General features: G+C 40.1%; 1 protein-coding gene and 1 long non-coding RNA gene across 7 annotated transcripts in view; one reads left to right on the top strand and one right to left on the bottom strand.

Annotated features, from left to right (window-relative positions):
* The window catches only part of LOC135076770 (WD repeat-containing protein 44), a 36,087-nt gene that overhangs the window by 16,828 nt on the left and 584 nt on the right, over nt 1-18,675 (top strand). For 3 of the 6 annotated variants that reach the window (XM_063971197.1, XM_063971194.1, XM_063971193.1), the window contains 11 exons: nt 5,657-5,800; nt 6,485-6,590; nt 8,387-8,541; nt 10,171-10,291; nt 10,933-11,052; nt 11,724-11,831; nt 13,204-13,405; nt 15,627-15,758; nt 16,431-16,613; nt 17,320-17,511; nt 17,959-18,552. In XM_063971197.1, the coding sequence (XP_063827267.1) occupies nt 5,657-5,800; nt 6,485-6,590; nt 8,387-8,541; nt 10,171-10,291; nt 10,933-11,052; nt 11,724-11,831; nt 13,204-13,405; nt 15,627-15,758; nt 16,431-16,613; nt 17,320-17,511; nt 17,959-18,552 (2,057 nt within the window). The remainder of the gene's footprint in view (nt 1-5,656; nt 5,801-6,484; nt 6,591-8,386; nt 8,542-10,170; nt 10,292-10,932; nt 11,053-11,723; nt 11,832-13,203; nt 13,406-15,626; nt 15,759-16,430; nt 16,614-17,319; nt 17,512-17,958; nt 18,553-18,675) is intronic. The other 3 variants (XM_063971196.1, XM_063971195.1, XM_063971198.1) reach the window with 3 other exon arrangements.
* On the bottom strand, nt 850-5,065 carry LOC135076778 (uncharacterized). The gene is made up of 2 exons (XR_010258332.1): nt 3,057-5,065; nt 850-2,144 (listed from the first exon to the last, which is right to left on the bottom strand). It is a non-coding gene; the product is annotated as an uncharacterized LOC135076778 (long non-coding RNA).

Here is an 18,675-nt window from a genome sequence, read left to right as displayed (position 1 = left end):
GTCCTGCGCCGCACACATCCAGGCACCACCTTCACTAGATCGTCGGTCCACTTAGTGGGAGGCCTGCCCACACTACATCTTCCGGCTCGTGGTCGCCACTTGAGAACTTCACGTATAATATGCTGGATTTTGCTACAAAAATTTGTGATTTGTCTGAAATTCTGTCTGAACAATACAATATATCAATTACACGAATTAATTCCACCAGCCCCCTTCCATCATCGGGGAACCAGACGCAGGTTAGCGTACCATCCCTATTCCCTATATTGTTGACATTCCGCCAGCTCGCACTAAGCGTTTCGATGACTCTTTTATAATGCGAATGGCTAGGGACTGGAATTTGTTGCCTGCTGCTGTCTTTCCCGAAGACTAATCCGGCCCTTTTCAAGGCGAGAGTGAATAGGCATTTGCAGGGCAGATATATACCATCCTAGACTGCATCCCACTTAACATCAGGTGCGATTGTGGTCAAATACCTGCCTTGTTATGCATAATTATAAAAATAAATAAAACCGACTCCAAGAAACCTAAGGCAGGCAAACTTTACATGTTTCATAATCTTGGCACCGACTCCAGAAGTATCACTCATGGTATACCTACATAAATATTAATTCGTCCTAATAAATAAGTAGGTAATTAGTAATTATTTTTCTATTTTTCAGTGTAGGTTTTTTGGAGTCGGTTTTATTTTTTTTTATAAAATTTTACTTATTTCTTGCTTTTTAGTTAACTAATTATTACCTTGATGTTACCACTGAAGGTAGGCAGTACATTGAGACCATATTCTTCATGTCTACTGTAAAATAATATTCCCTACAAAATACAGGTTACCATATAGGAAACCTAAAAAGACCTTAAGAGCCATTTCACAAAAATATTCCGCGCGAATTTAGGTAAAAGCTGTCAACGCAACGTCAAAAGAGTAAAAAGAACGCTGAAATGGACAAAAAAATCTTGAGCCGTGACCGTATTAAGACTTGATTTAAGTTATTCGCTGGGTGCGAAGTACTAGGTGGGGGTAACATAATCGATCGCAGCGCTCATGGTGGTCAAAAGTAGAAATAATGTAAGCTCTGTCATCAGTTGTATCTGTCAATGGCAAAGCGATTCTACTTAATACATTTTAATATCATTAACTAATCGCATGAAAAGGGTCCTACTGGGAACTTAAATAAAAGAGTGGACTGTATTTCGATAGGGCTGGTTTAATAGCCGTTTACAATTTGGAAATAACTAGACTATACAACGTGGTAGTACAAAAATGAGTCACAGTAGTTGTTGTGCACAGATGTTTGCCTTATGATGAGAGCGTGAATTATTGAACTCTGCCCTTGTTTTGTTCTTAATTCTTCTACATCTCGGACTTGTCCAGCCAATACCAACAACTTTCCTTAAAATACGGTTTGTGGTTGGAATTTGATATTGTAAAACTCACAAACCCGGTCTTCAAAACAATACTCATTTCGATCTGAAAACGATATTTAATTTATTACTAGCGATACAGGAACATTTAAATATATTTACTTTTATATAATGAAACCGTTAAAGTAGCTTTTTCTTTTTGTTTTACTGTAAAACTACAATTATAAATGAAGTAAACAAACCCTGACACAATCAAAATTAAACACACTTTTTGGATTTGATTTGAATGACCAAAATGATTTCAAAACCTTTTTTCCATCCAAATCGTGGTATCACAACAATTTATTAGTTGAAAATATTTGTTATTTTTTCATTTCGATATCATTTCACAAATATACGACCTAAATGTCAATGTGACAGAGCACACAAAGTTGTGGACGCTAGTTGGCGCTGTAATCGTGCACAGAGCCAATTAATTTTAAGGTAGAATGAGGTATTCAAACTTGATAAATTAATTTAAAATTTTAATAGAGTTTATTGTCTTTTATATTTCGATTCATAATGAAACACGAATAGGTATAATATGTAAAATATATATTAAGTACAAAATAAAGACAGTCACATAGTGAAAAAAAAAATCTGCCCCCTTACAGCTCCATCATCGGACGCTGGATACGAACTATTCGTCAAGGCGAATCACACAAGCCCAAACTCCATAGGGTTCTATTGTTTTGTTACGGAGGTGGCCATTGCATCTCCTCCAGATCCATTAACAGACAGAGCTAAGAAATAAATAAATAAATATTATTATAAGTAAACAAATAACTAAAATAATTCATCTTACTATCTTACTTCTTACTAGTCTTACTAATATTATAAATACGAAAGTTTGTGTGGATGTCTGGGTGTTTGTTACACTTTCACGCAAAAACTACTGAACAAATTTTGATGAAACTTTACAGTACAGTACAGCAGTACTAGGCAGTCTGTGTTCAACTATCACTCGGGTCGGACGTTCCTATCGCAAGACCTTTGGTTCACTCAGTTCCGATACGACTCTAGTGCTGTGTGTAATCATTTTCGTGAATACACTGAGTTTATTAATTTCTAAGAGTGGATTTCATTTTGACTGAGACCTACGCCATGAACCCTGAACCAGAAGACCCTGTCGCCAGCGACAGCGACGCTCATCCATCCCTGGCGTCGACCAGAATAACAATGTATGTATAGGCTATAATTTATGACGATCTGTGACAAACTAAATTTCAAGCGGGTGAAGCCGCGGGCAATACTACATATTTCATACTAGCTTTTTGCCCGCGACTTCTTCTGCGATGAAGTGGAAAATGGTTCTAATAGAATTAAAATATTCTAAGAAAATTAATTTTGTTAAATGATTATATTTTTGATATAAAATCTACAAATTATTATGTTTAAATATTTGAATACTTACAAAATTATGAGATCTTTCTAAAACAAAATTAAAACACTACACCTGCCGCAGATTTCTTTGTAAACAATGTTTTTTTGTTTTTCCTTCAGGTGCTAAAATCACCAGGCTATTGTGTGCGCATACTCTGGAGTATTCCACATACAACTGGTCGTCGGAGAAGCATAGATTTCCATTAAGTCTACTCCCGCTACCATAATATAGAACTCCGCTAAAACTCGTGAGGGCGCCAACACTTACCTACTTTTGTATCGAAAATTAGTATGAGCAGCTGTGCACGCGGTTGCCCGTTGCAGGCTCTATGCAACCACACTATTTTAAACCGTGGTCCATAAGCATGAGATGGGAAACTGCACTCTCTTGAATTCTCTTGAATTTGATGGTGTTAGGGGAATCCTAGGAATGAATACAGACTTTCCAATGGAATCTCCTCATCAATATTGCGAAATTGCGAGTTGCAATGCAATGTTACGTTTTCACTTGTTATTTTATTGTTATCTGACCTTGATTTTTCAAACACGTGTCAAAATTAAAAAAAAATTAAATCAAAAGTACTAAGGAATATTTCATTGATATCAACTTAGAAACAAGCACAGATTACAGAAACTAAAGGGAAATGTGACATGGGACAAATTGGAACATATTGCTTGTGAAAGCAATGATGACAGTAGCGACGTCATTATGTAAACAGTTTATATTGCTTGCATAGTATTAAAGATTATTCGAACGTTGAATACTGATACCGCAGTGGATAATGAGCACATAATTTGATTTCTTTGTGTGTGTGAATTTCTAATAATACACTGAGTTTCGAACTCAGCGCATTACCTACTTAGCATCTCTCTATATTTCTATGGAACCAAGTTATCTCCAAAATAACATTCCACACCTTTTTAACCTAGTCAGGTAATAATTTTAATAAAATACGAAGCACGTCATCTATCAATAGGATATATGTATATTTTAGAAGTTAATAAATTATGCATAAAATATAAACACTTAATAAGTTTAGTTAAATCGTAGAATTTCTGAAAAACAAGTACTAAAATCGTACTGAAAAAAAAAGTATTACTAATATGTTATCTAATTTATTTATTAAACGTCGAATTTTATCAAAGATTTTGGACTAAAGTTTTTGAAAATATTTTATAGCCTACATAGAAAAAAATTAGGATTCTAAATCGTGAAAGAATTTTTTTTCGGAGCCTATTGCCTCCAAACAAAAAAACAAACAATTAAATATTTCCTCTTTTATTAGTATAGATTTAACAACAAAGCTTCCCTCTCGAAACAAAACGCTTCTTTTTCTTCTTCACGAAACAAAACTCAAAGCGGATAAATAAATAAACAAATCTTTGGACAATTTCACAGCGCCATCTAGTCCAAAAGTAGGCAACCAATATGCTTGTGTTAAGGGTGCTAGCATAATGAATATACTTTTTTATAATTTATTTATTAAATTAAATACCATGGTACCTACATATTATACATAGTTACACCCAGATCCGTCAAAGAAATTAAAATTCATCATTTCAATTTCTGCTCGGCCGGCCGACTCGAAACAGCCTCTCGGCATAGTATCAAATGCATTTGGTCGCCGTACAAATCACCGCTTCACGACACGAACGCACGTAAACGTCACGGCGGGAAAAATGACACAGGTCCTACCTTGACGGGCGCTCGCGCCATACTAATCGATGTCGGCTTGCGTATTGTAATTTATACTGATATTCACATCAATATTTTGACAAAGTGGTTACTAATATTTAAACAATAACTGTAGAAATCAATTCTACAATGAATATTCTTTATTTTGGGATACTTTTATTGCAGTTATTGCTGTGTTTTTAAACCAAAAACCACGATCAAAATGTGACGTTAATCTTCAAATTTGCCAAATTATTTTTAGATTTTACTCAATAATGGTAATGAAATTCAAGAATCTATTTCATTAATGGACTACAAGAATATATGTCCGATGATTACTATATATTTTTAAGCTTATTATATGAGCATAAATAATAGATACAGGACTTTGAAAATGAGTCTGCGGCAATTTTTCCGTAAAATGGTTGTGGGAGATGGGGCACTGTGAATTAAGCAAAAGAGTTTTAGTAAATCCGTTTCATTAATGGTCAACACCAAGGATTGACCTATCTTTCGCAGTTATTAAATAATCTCTGGGTGTTGCTTAAGATAGTAATTCATGCTTCCAAAATCTTAGAAATTCGCACGAAAATGTAAAATGGCTCTTAAACCGTCAGCCCACCTTAAAAACATGAAAGAATACAACTGTTGGTCTATTTGTAACTATAATATTTAAAGAATTATCCTCCAACTCCTAAGCATTAAGGAGTTGTACCTACCATGACCAGTTCATCATGATGAGATGATGAATTCTGATGTAAACACTTGAATAACTTTAGAAACTATACTTATCTATTTAAAAGAATTATCTTCCAACTCCTAAGCATTAAGGAGTTTTACCTTCTATCATCAGCTCATCAATATGAAATGATGATTTCCAGGAGCAAATACTTATTGAAGTATTTGCTCCTGGAAATCATCAGGAACTTAAGAAAAAGTTTGAAAAACGATATACGTGCCTATAAAATTTGAGGGTTGCCCTCGATTTCCCTAGGATCCCATCATCAGATCCTAACTTGGTGACAATGGGACCACCTCAGAAGTATACCCTATCGAACAAAAAAAGAATTTTGAAAATCGGTCCACAATTGACGGAGTAATCGGTGAACATACATAGAAAAAAAAAAATACATACAGTCGAACATATAACCTCCTCCTTTTTTGAAGTCGGTTAAAAAAATATCTTCTCGCTTTCAGCCAGCGACAGATCTTCAACAAGTATACACGAGTCGCGCTCAAGTGAGCGCGCGAGCGAGTCCTCCCGAAGTAGCACAAACGCCTCGGGCAGACATAAAACGAACGCGCCCGACTCTACTTTGGATATCAAGGAGGCTGTTAAAGGTAGTCGAGATAAATAAACTTGTTTTATGTATTTCTCATGTGTGTTGTGTGCGAATACTTGTAATGCATTTTTCACGTCATAAAAGATTGTGCTATTTATTGTTTTGCCAGCGACGTCCTAAACCCAAAACCCAAAAGGTAGGGCCCAAAAGATAAGGAGACATGTAAAGTGCCCCATAAGGGCTACCTTTTCTTTTTTATTATTTACATTTTGACGTTCATATTAAGTGCCACTTGTGGTCTAAACTGAATAAATATTTTTGATTTTGAACGTTGCCCTAAATCAATCTGCACAGTCAATTACACTCCACTGCGGGATGTATCGCTACTTCCGAGGAGATTTCGATCCAAGCGAAATCGAAATAGAAAGTTTGAAGTTCAGGAGATGAGGCATCGACGATTGTACATTGCAAATCTAAACGTTACACACTCCCTCGTTCGTCACTGATCAACATAACCAGTGATTCACATATCAGTGTTTAAGATAAAGTTAAGTTTAAGGACTTCTAGCTTCAATTCACGGATTGCTTACATTTTAATAATGTTGTGGTTATCGTTTGTGTGGGAGGAGTTAGCTAGAGACCTTTGGTTTAATTTTTATTATAGTTTTTTTTAATACTGTATCTCATGTTGATAGCCCAATAAATAAATAAATAAACAGATGTTTAAAGTACTATTTTATAGCAGGCGAAAGTGCGAGCGCAGGGCTGTCCCGCGGTGGTGCGCGGACGCATAGTGAGGGCCGCGCCTCCAACGCCTCTGGGCATGCCAGTTTGGGACACTCTACCAGGTATGCATCAGCACTGTGGATTTGGATATTTATCAAAAGTAGCTTCTTTTAATCTTAATTTTGCTGTAAATTGTCTTTCGATAATTATAATTGAGTCGTATCAACTTTCATTGTATCTGACACTAAGAGTAGGCGCACACCGTTGATTTTTCGTCGGCCGATAGTTTAGTCGGGCAGTTGATCAGTATGGGCATGATTGGGAGTGCGCACACTACGCCGATTCGATTTGGCCGATTCTTCATACAATTTAAAATCGGGCACAACTATCGGCCAACTAAAAATCAACGGTGTGCGCCTACTCTAAGACAAAAATGGGCCACCGACTTGCCACTGGTGGTTGATGACAAGCTGTTGATGATTTACAAAATGACCTGTTTTGTATGAAATTGGAAACTCGTGGTGTCCTTTCGCGAATTAGAGTCCGTTGTAAATGCTACCCCGGTGACCAAGGATGCATCGGTGGCACATTTTCCGCGACATGTCGCCGGTGGCTATGATCGGTAACCAGATGGGTACGCGGATCTTAAAAGCGTGTATCAGCATTGCGATTGCTCTAACTAAAGGCTGATTGCGAGTTTGTTCGTTAGATGCACCGCAATTATGCAGCCTTGCGAGCAGCTTTGCAATGTCGATACACGCCCTAAAATCCCGAACCACTAGAATATGTAAATAGCTGTGTCCACACCGGACGCATGGGCTCGCGAGCCAAACTTTTCATTCTGTTCACTCAAGTCGCTCGACGCTCTTGAGTGAGCTTGGCTCGCGAGCGCATTCGCCCGGTATGGACACAACTTATGGCTGGTTTTAGGCTTGATTTCCTCCTACGCTCACGTCGGTCGCGTACATCGGTCGAGCGTACGAATAAACACAATGTTCTATGAAGCACCGCACTGCAACGCCGTCGTCAGCGGCAGATGATTACATAGCCTAAGGCTTGATTTCCTTTTAGGCTGACATCGGTGACCGACGTCAGCGGCGCGAACGATTACACACTAGTTCTATGTAATCATCTGCCGCTGATGACGGCGTTGCAGTGCGGTGCTTCATAGAACATTGTGTTTATTCGTACGCTCGACCGACGTCAGCGTAGGAGGAAATCAAGCCTTAGAGTCACGCTAACGCACGCTGACCGTCAGCGCTGACAGCCGAAATGTATGAAGCGTCGGCGCCGAGCGATCAGCGTCACTCAGGAACGTTCCCTTCAATTACACATATTGATCTGTCAGCGCCGACGATCAGCGAGCGGTCAGCGCGATTCTAAAACCCGCCTAACATGTTCGTGTATGTAGGTATATATTATATTTTATGTATGTAGGTATATATTATATTTTATATAATTATGTATATATTAATATATTTTGTGTATTATTCGTATGTATTATTTTGGTTTAAATTTTATGCCTTTTGTTTTCGTTTATTTCTTTAGTGTTGACACCGCCTTCCCCTTCATATTTTTTTATGTAACTGTCACCATAGGTTGTCTGGAAGAGATCGCATAGCGATAAGACCGCCTAGTTGTACCTTGTGTGTTCCTTTTCTTTCTGTTCTCATCTTTGGTGTGCAATAAAGTGTATTTATTATTTATTTATTTATTTGAACACCAACAAGGTTACATTGAGGCTTCACAAAAGTAACTATAAAAAAAATGACACTTGTTAAATGCAAACTTAATTATAGGTGAAAACATCATGCGTTAGAGATTAAAGCAACAGCAATTAGGGATTAAAAACTAAAAATACTTATTTAATATGGTGTAAAGAAGTGTTATTATTTATAATGTTCTCTTATCTTGCAAGAAGAAGCAACTCGGAGTCGCTGACGGCCGCTCGCAGACGCTCGGCCGGCGACGAGCAGCAACTAGGGCTGGCGCTACGCACGCGGACCACCTCGGGACAGCGCCTCACCGACATCGAGATCCTCGAGCAGGTCACCGTGCTCAACCTCGACACTGGTAACGGGACTATTCCCACCTCTCGTTCCCACCACTGCAACTCCTGTGTAGCCAGGATCTACAGCTTGACCGCCAATAAAAACCCAACCAGTGAAGATTAAGTTTGTCCTGGGGGAAAGGTAAACTGTGAAGTTAATCAAAACAGCATAGGAGGAGCTCGAAGTTAAGGTTCGACTTCTCTCCATTGCAAAGCGGATGACAGGTGATAAACAAAGTTTTAGTAACCTTTAAGTAAAGATATACACCACGGACAATAAACATCAATTAAGGGGACACGACCGTATTACGAGGAACATTACTCTGAATCGTGATTCAAAATGATGACCACGACCACTCTGACAAGAGTGTACCGACTGAGAAGAAGAACCCACACTGGTAAGGAATTATTCCACTTTGTTGACCCATATCAGGGTGACAGATGCGAAAACCTGGGTGAATTAATTACTAGGTGAACAAAGGCGACCGCTTTAGTCGAATCAATTCACCTGGATGATACCATCTGGGTGAAATGGTTCCGAGGTGAAATGAAGACACTAGAAATTCCACTTTCTTCACTCAGGTGATATCACCCAGGTGAACAAAGTAGAATTATCCCTGGTAAGTGATTGCACATTTTTTTTTCAGACAATGAGACTGTTACTATTTCAGCAGTCGCTCAACCTTAGTGTTGACAATCGTCCCGTTTATTTACAAAGTCAGTGGAAAAAACGCCACATAGGAAGAATACTTTAACTACTGAATCCGAATATTGCGACAAATCCCAGATCTTATTTCCTACCACTGAATCTCTTGTACAGCCAGGATCTTTTGGCTTCCAATGAAGTCCTACTCAGCCTATACATTGAAACCTAACCTTTAAGGCAGTACACTTAAGGATCAAATCTTTTTGCACAGGCGAGCGAGTGCCCCTGAGCGTGGCTGAGCACAAGATGCCGCAGTGCATCAACCCTTTAAGCCTTCACATTGAAACCTAATCCTTCAGGCAGTATAAATAAGAATTAAATCATGTTGCACAGACATACGAGTCCTACTCAGCCTATACATTGAAACGTGAACTTTAGTACAGTACACTTAAGAGTCAAATCTTCATGCATGGGCGAGCGAGTCCCCCTAAGCGTGGCGGAGCACAAGCTGCCGCAGTGCATCAACCCTCTAAGCCTGCACATTGAAACCTAAACTTTCAGCTATAATCCGGTCCCTGAGCACGTGGAATTTTGTCCAATGACCCCAAGCTACCCATCCTTATCGCTCGCGCGTAATTATATTGCTGTTGCGCTCGCACACTCACTGCTGCTGCCCGTCACACAGTCGCGACAGCAATATAATTACACGTGAGCGATAAGGATGGGTAGCTTGGGGTCATTGGACAAAATTCTACGTGCTCTGCGACCAGACTTTAGTATATTTACGACTCATAATTGGTTGCACAGGCGAGCGAGTGCCCCTGAGCGTGGCGGAGCACAAGCTGCCGCAGTGCATCAACCCTCTAAGCCTTCACATTGAAACCTAATCCTTCAGGCAGTATACATAAGAATCAAATCTTGCACAGGCAAGCGAGTCCTGCTCAGCTTGCACATTGAAACCTAAACTTTCAGCTAGTATATTTACGACTCATAATTTTCTGCACAGGTGAGCGAGTCCCACTGAGCGTGGCTGAACACAAGCTACCGCAGTGCATCAACCCGCTGAGCCTGCACATCATGCGCCTCACCTCCGAATACATCGCAAGGCCCAGCGACGACAACACACGGTAACAGTACATAGCATAATACATTCTATTGACAGGCAGAAAGAAAGACAACGGAGAGTCGGAGACTAATGCCAGTTTTCACCTTCAATCACAAATTTTAAGTGACCCCTATGTGAACAAAATTCCTGTTATGTGTTGCCATGTCACTTACAAATTAGGGACTAAAGGTGAAAACGGGCATAAATAAGGCAACAATAGCCCAACGGTGTCAGCGTCGGACTGACTGAATCCAGATCCGAAGAACCCTGGCTTAAACCTTGTCGCCGCTGGACTATTGTTGTGGTGAACTCACAAACTTATCATAAGGGGTATACGAGAGTCGAGAATATTAGTAATAACTTTATCCCACATCAGTTTTGGTCAATTACAGAAAGATAATTATCGCTCACGTATCAGCCTCTTCTAAAACCCGTGATATAAACTAGCCTATGTTTTCCCTGGGTGTCAAAATATGTCTATATAATATATTCCATCTTTTAATCAGTTCAATGGGTGAAGCGTGAAAAAGTGACAGAAAAAGTCCTATGGATGAATTTGTGCATTGGTATTGAACATCCACCATTTCCTTATTTTTTAAAAATACTAGAAAGTAGACAGCAGCAGAAGTATACATATCTTACATGGGGTCATAAACATTGCAGCCCAGACGAAACAGTGAAGCAGAAAAGCTTCTGGCGTTGGAACTTGGCATCTACATACATGTTGTGGCGCCAGACTCCGTCCGTCGACCGCGCCGTCTCTCTCCTCAGTGTGGCCACTAGGTTTTAATCAATTTTAACTAACTGTTGCCCATTTTCACCATCAATCAATCCCTAATTTAGTGACCTCTATGATAACAAAATGTCTGTTATGTGTCACCATAGGGGTCACTTAAAAATTAGGGATTGATGGTGAAAACGGGCATGTGTGTCGCGTCTTTAGGGGCTTATTATGACCAATATTTTTGTGTACGGAGGATTATTTCGTTGTGAAGTTTAATCAGATTGTTGTGATTGTCGGGTCGCTAAAACTACTCTAAAGCATATTTTACTGTATTTTTTTCATATTCAAAGAGTGAATACAAACTAATTTATTGTTAATGGAATCTGGAAACATTTTGTTTACCGTGTGTTATGCTTTTGTGTTTAGCGGGTAAATGGAAATAATGGTCGCTTGCGCAAATGTCTGGTATAGGTGTTGTGATTTAATTGGAAAATTCCATTATTGATAAATCTTTTTTTAAATTGGGAAAAGAAATATACAAAGTCTGGCACACAAAAACTTTCTTTGATTCTTACCCTCCAAGTAAAAGGTAAAGCTGCTAACATGGTTACTCACGTGTTTTCGAATATAGTATCCCATACAACCTCTTTTTAGAAGTTTTTTTACAGCGAATCTCAATTGACTGGACCATAAATATGATTGCATTATATTAAAGTATTTTGTCTTCTAGAGAGACGGACGAGGAGTCAGAATCGGTGGCAACGGGCGGCGGCGACGACGCGTTAGAAAGAAAGCCGCCCGCCGAACGGGCAGCCGCTCTCAAACGCAAGACCGACAAGTGAGTACCGACTAATCTCAAATTGAACAAAATCTTTCATTGCCATTGGCTCTTAAGCTTAGGGTAGTAAGGTTCAAACCCGACTACCCACTACCCTCGAGCAGGATTTTGCTTATCACATTTTAATTGCTCTTCATCCAGGGTATTAAGGTACAAAATGATGTCTATTTGACCGACTTATGTTTACTTTTTTAACGATAAGGGCCCAATGATCCCACGTCCCATTTTGGCAGCCTAACGATTTTTCACCACGATGTCGTTTAGGCAACTGAACAAAAACAAACGGGTAGACACGATCATGTCGCCAAAACAAGTGAAGGGGGTTAATTTTAAATATTTAATTTTAGGGGGCGTGGCCACATTAAAGATTGTCAGAAGTCGCAAAGCTTGAGTCGCCATTTTCGGAAAGTCGACTAAAGCCCGGTCGACAAGCACGAAGAATTTCGTCCAATGACCCCAAGATATTTATTCTTATCGCTCTATCGGCGGCCGCAGTGAGTGTGCGAGCGCGACAGCAACATAATTATGCGCGAGCGATAAGGATGGATAGCTTGAGGTCATTGGACGAAATTCTACGTGCTCGGTGACCCGACCGGACTATAGATTGTCAGTAATTTTCATAAACAGGTAGGTACCTATTTAACTAAGATGTGATTCATATTAGTTTTCTCGTTATTTAGGAGCCCAATGAGAGCTTTAGTAAAAAGTCACTCCCAAGACAACATAAATAAGAAAATTACGAACGACGTGAACTTCAGGTGAAACGAGATTGCAACTAACAAATTAGAATTGGCTTCATGGATTGTTTTATCAAGTGTGTTTTTGCAATATGAATTTTAAATAATCGGAAGTACTTTTAAAAGTGAAATGTTTTATTATACTACTAACGATGAGTTTGATTTGATTAGAACGAGTGTCATAGTTAACATAAAATATGAAAATCAATTAAAAATATCCTAAATTAAAAAATGATTTACAAGATATAAAATGAAAGATAGCCGAAATGTTTTGATTTGTGTCCACATTCGCACACTTAACCCGTTTTATGCAATGACTTGAGTATGAATCTAGATTTAAGCCTGCGATTGGTTGCTTGACATTGAATCTAGTTCTGAGTTTCTTTTAATTTGATGCAAATAAAGGTGTTTTATTTAGTTTTTTTTCTTTTCTTTCATGTCTAAGACAGCCTTCAGCTTGGTTTCTTTTAGCAATTTTCTAATCCATGCAAAGCTTTTTTTCACTCTATAAAACGTGAAGGTTAACTAAATCCTTTCACCAAAAATAAAAATAATAGTTTTTATTTCATTTACTGACGTCAAAAGACAGCTACAACAAAATGGCCGCCACAATAAATCTTTTCCATCACGCGCAGGTTAAAACGTTTCTTCGGGAGCACAGTAAAAAAAACGGTCGACGCGGCCAAGTCGCTAGCGCAAGAAGTGTCCCACGCGAGGCACAAAGAAGACGTGGCCGATATAGCGGATGACGTCAGAGGCGAACACAATATCAAGTTGAAGGCCTCCAACTCGCACAAGGGGCCGTATGACTTCGACGGCTGCGTCAGACATGTACAGGTTAGTGAAATTAGTTTTTATTTGATTTTTTCTTTCCTCTAATTGCGTGTTTCGGGTACATTGAATAGAATAGAATAGAATATTTTTTTGGGTGTGTAATGTATGATATAACTACATATCATATAATACTTAGAGGATATAACATCAAATTACATAAAATCGTTTGTTATAATAATTATTTACTATAATAAACGAATAATATAATTTTAAAACGAATAATTTTAAGACAAATAACTATTAACTGATATAAAATGGTTTGATATAATGAATATTTTTCTATAAAACTTACAATGTATACTATTTAAAACAAATAACATTCAAATCATATAAAAATAAAATGTCGAACAATCAAATGAGATAAAATTCTTTTCCTATAAAACTTAAATCATATAACAATAATAATCCCAACTAGTCCCAACTAATATTATAAATGCGAAAGTAACTCTGTCTGTCTGTCTGTCTGTTACGCTTTCCCGCTTAAACCTCGCAACCGATTTTGATGAAATTTGGCATAGAGATAGTTTGAGTCCCGGGAAAGAACATAGGATAGTTTTTATCCCGGTTTTTGAAACAGGGACGCGCGCGATAAAGTTTTTCTGTGACAGACAAAATTCCACGCGGGCGAAGCCGCGGGCGGAAAGCTAGTTTTATATAAAGTTCATTTGTTATAATAAGCATTGCATGCAGCAAGCAAGCAAGCGAGCAAGCAAGCAAGCTAGCAAGCAAGCAGGCAAGCAAGAAGGCAAGCAAGCTAGCAAGCAGGCAAGCAAGCAGGCAAGCAAGCAAGCAAGCAAGCAAGCAGGCAAGCAAGCAAGCAAGCAGGCAAGCAAGCAAGCAAGGAGGCATGCAGCATGCAAATTTGACTAAAAACTTGAGACTTCTGTCACGGCTCCGGCACTGCGGGGCTCTGGCGGTCCCTCGCGTGCTAATCGTCGCAGATGGCTTTCGCTCGACACCGCGTCTTCGGCTTGCTGGCCGGCTTCGCCGGCCAGCCTCATCCGCGGCGCCTCGCTTCCAGCCACCTGCTCCTCAGCCCGCGGGCCGCCTCGCCCCTCCGTGCCTACGCGCTTCTAAATTACACTCTAGGGGTAGGGCAGACAAGACTACGTGGAGTCGGTTTTACGGCGATTCGTTTTTGTCACTAAAGTCATTTATAAGTCAAGCTAAAGAAGAACATACTTAAAGTTACATCTATCAGAAATTATATCAATTAAAGAGTATAACAAATAATATTTATTACAAGTAATGGTTATGTGAAATAATATTTATATTAAACAAAATTACATCAAATGAGTCTTAGATTAAGTAAGGTTTATATCAAATGTCTTTATGCGTTGTGATTGGTATCTGAAATGATATTATTAGAAATGATTTATTATATGAAGTAAACATTATATGTTAAAAAATTATATCAAGTGTTATTATAACATACGTTTATTATACAATATGAACGTTATTGAAATGAATTTATATCATGTAAACTTATATAAACTGTCACGCACCCTATTTTTTTATTTGAAAGAAAGACATTGCCTGTCCGGGCGGGTGTAGCGGTGGTTCTAAGGCACCGCTCATGTGCCCAGGATTATGATGTTAGAACTGGAAACTAACTCCCTAGTGAGCGTAGTTTCTTATAATTAATACACTAAGGCCCAGAACACACGGTGAAACGCAATTGCAATTAAACAGCAACTTCTAGTTACTTTTGAGTTGCATCTAAGTTTCTGCCATAGATTCCGTTGAGAGACCACACATGACGCGACCATTTCAAACCGGTTTCAAACTGGTCGCGTCATGTGTGGTCTCTCAACTTTTGCAATTGCGTTTCACCGTGTGTTCTGGGCTTAATGTCCGTTTTCACCATCAATCCCAAATTTTTAAGTGACCCATAATACATAACAGGAATTTTGTTTTCATAGGGGTCACCTAACTGTAACTGTGATGTAAATGTACGAGATCTGCCCAGTAACCGTGCGATTATCACTGTCTGAACCAGGCCTCAATCTGTTATATTCACAGAACTATTCCCACTTCTCATTCCCACCGCAACTCCTGTGCAGCCAGGATGTACAGCTTGACCGTCAATAAAAACCTGTTATCGGTTTAAGAAGATAACCTGATTAAGAAATCTGTTATTTTTACGGAACTATTCCCACGTCTCGTTCCCATCGCTGCAACTCTTGTGTGGCCAGGATCTACAGCTTGTTATCGTTGTGTGCAGGAGATGGGATCAGCGCATTCTGGTGCGGTCTGGTGCTGCAAGTTCAGCGTGTGCGGGCGGCTGCTGGCTACGGCTGGTCAAGACCGCCTGCTACGCGTGTGGGTCACGCGCGACGCGCACCACATGTTCCAGGTATGATCAATAACAGTGGCCTAATTCACGTATCAAAACTTCAACGACATGCAAGCGAATTGATCGCCGGTCACTTCGTATTCACGTTTAAATCGCCCGATTTTGTTTCGACTTCATTTTTATGCTTATTCGATCGAGTCTCCGCGATATTCACCTATATTACGTACTTTGAAGTTTGCTTAATCGGATGCCAGTGATTAAACATCAAAAATGACAAATCTCTGAGTTACTATCCTATCGAGTAGTTGTTCTATCGAAATGACACGTGAATTAGGGACCAATATAGTCCAAATCTTACATTCGTCTCTGAAAAACGTTGGGTTGTGTTACACCGAAGACATTTGTCTCTGTTATATTAGAGATAGTCGTGTTGTTTACTGCCATATTTGTTTTCATCAGTTCACGCCAGTGTCAAGTAAGGTTTGTCAATCGCTGGAAGCGCCAAATGGTGAGCGTTGAAGCAGTAGCAGCTTTCGCATTTACACTCACTATGTTGGGTCTACCGTTGAGTCGAGTGAGCATACTAGTGGCACCAACTAGTGAGTAAAAAATATACAGTAGCCTGCAATATGTAACCATTTAAACAAGTAATTTGTCGACAAGAAAATAAAAAGTATTCCAAATCCCGACCATGTGAACTGAATTTAAATCTCTTTCATTTCCATCACCCAGGACATGCGCACGAAATACAACGCGGAGCAGAAGTCATCTCCCACGCCGTCGCAGGAATCATTAGCGTCGCTGGCGCCGCCGCCGCGCGCCGACGCGCCCGGGCCCGCCGCGCCCTTCTGCCCGCTGCCATTCTGTGTCTACTCGGGGCACACGTCGGACTTACTGGATGTATCCTGGTCCAAGGTAGGCTTACTGGTACACCGGCTCATGTATCTCGCATCCAAAGTCCTCTCAGACGCCGTCGCAGGAATCACTAGCGCCGTGCCCTTCTGCCCGCTGCCTTTCTGTGTCTACTCGGGACACACGTCTGACTTACTGGATGTGTCCTGGTCCAAGGTAGGCATCACATCAACAGACCCTAAAAAGCTGTAGAAATCGGCGTCGCTGGCGCCTGCCTACGCCGCGCGCCCCAGCGCCCGGCCCCAATTAGTTCCAAAATAGCCTTAGAGCGCTTTCACTAGGTAACTCTGCAGCTGCGCTACATATTATGTATTGATACGAGTCGCGCTACTGCAGCGCGACTTAGAAGCGCTACAGTGAAAGCGCTCTTATGCAGTGTCCTGAAAGTGACAAGTGCGACTCAGCAAGGGTGACAAGCGTGATTTCGCGATCATACGTTGAAATTCCAGACCACAATGCGCAAGTAATTGTGTATCGCACAGATCTGTGCTTAATGCATACAAGATGTTATCCTTGCTTGGAGCTACTTATGTGTCATATGCGATTATCATCGTACCACGTCGCGCCGCAGAACGTAGCGTCGCGCTCGTCCTTGATACAACACAGCGTTGGTGTTCACTACATGTTACTATTTATATTAGATCGTGCCATCCACGAAGACTTTAAGATTTTACTAAAGAGTATCTCACCCACTGCTTTTTATTTTTAGAACTACTTCATCCTGTCGAGTTCCATGGACAAGACGGTGCGCTTATGGCACATCTCGCGCGGAGAGTGCCTGTGCTGCTTCCAGCACATCGACTTCGTGACCGCCATCGTGTTCCACCCGAGGGACGACCGATACTTCCTGTCTGGTAGCCTGGATGGCAAGCTGAGGCTGTGGAACATTCCTGACAAGAAGGTGAGGGTTGGGCAAAAACGACTAGTAGGATGCGCACGATAAAATCTTATCGTCTAAAACCGATAAAATGGCTTGATAAAATTTTATCGTGGTGCGTCCTAGCCAAGCTGGACTTGTTTCAGAACTTGATTGACAGACACTGTGATAAGGAGTAAACAGGAAAATCAATGAAGATAAATACTGGAATATCCTTTGTGCGATTGTCAGCATGTATTGATTTTAATCTTGCGTTGAAGACATGAACTTCACCACTATGAATTAAGAAGTTGATAAAAACATCACGTAAATGAATACCCTCTAAATACAGGTGAAACCTCAATAGATAATGTTGTGGTTTTCGTATAAAATTTTATTAATTTAATTCATGTTTGCTCTCATAATGATTGATTTGTGACAATTACCCGTTGTGACCTTTTATTGACCTGAAATTCTCCCATCTACCCTCAGGTTGCAGTCTGGAACGAAGTCGACGGCAAAACGAAGCTGATAACCGCCGCGAACTTCTGCCAAAACGGCAAATTCGCAGTCGTCGGCACCTACGACGGCCGCTGCATATTCTACACTACGGACCAACTAAAATACCACACGCAAATCGACGTGCGGTCCACGCGAGGAAAAAACTCGACCGGTCGCAAGATTAGCGGCATCGAACCAATGCCCAACGATGATAAAATCCTCGTCACATCCAACGACAGTAGAATACGACTATACGATCTAAGAGACTTAAATCTCTCGTGCAAATACAAAGGCTACGTCAACATTTCGAGCCAAATCAAAGCATCGTTCTCCCACGATGGCAAATACATAGTGAGCGGTTCGGAGAACCAGTGTATTTACATTTGGAAGACGTATCATGATTATTCAAAGTTTACGTCGGTGAGAAGGGATAGGAACGACTTCTGGGAGGGTATAAAGGCGCACAATGCAGTGGTGACATGTGCTGTGTTCGCGCCAAACCCTGATTATATGATACGTATGATAACGGAGCGGGAGGAAGAGGCGAAACTCGCGAATAAGGAGGCGGAGGAGAAAGATGAAGTGGTAAGTCTTTGGCTTGTTGAGAAAATAATTAGGCCAGTAGAATTATTAAACATGAAAATTAATCAAATCGGAAACAATTCCTACAAACGGTTTTATGGTTTTAATAGCTTCATTTGTTGCCCA

This window comes from Ostrinia nubilalis, chromosome 12 (genome assembly GCF_963855985.1).
Source record: "Ostrinia nubilalis chromosome 12, ilOstNubi1.1, whole genome shotgun sequence".
NCBI lineage: Eukaryota > Metazoa > Arthropoda > Insecta > Lepidoptera > Crambidae > Ostrinia > Ostrinia nubilalis.
This window is presented reverse-complemented; position numbering and strand designations above follow the sequence as displayed.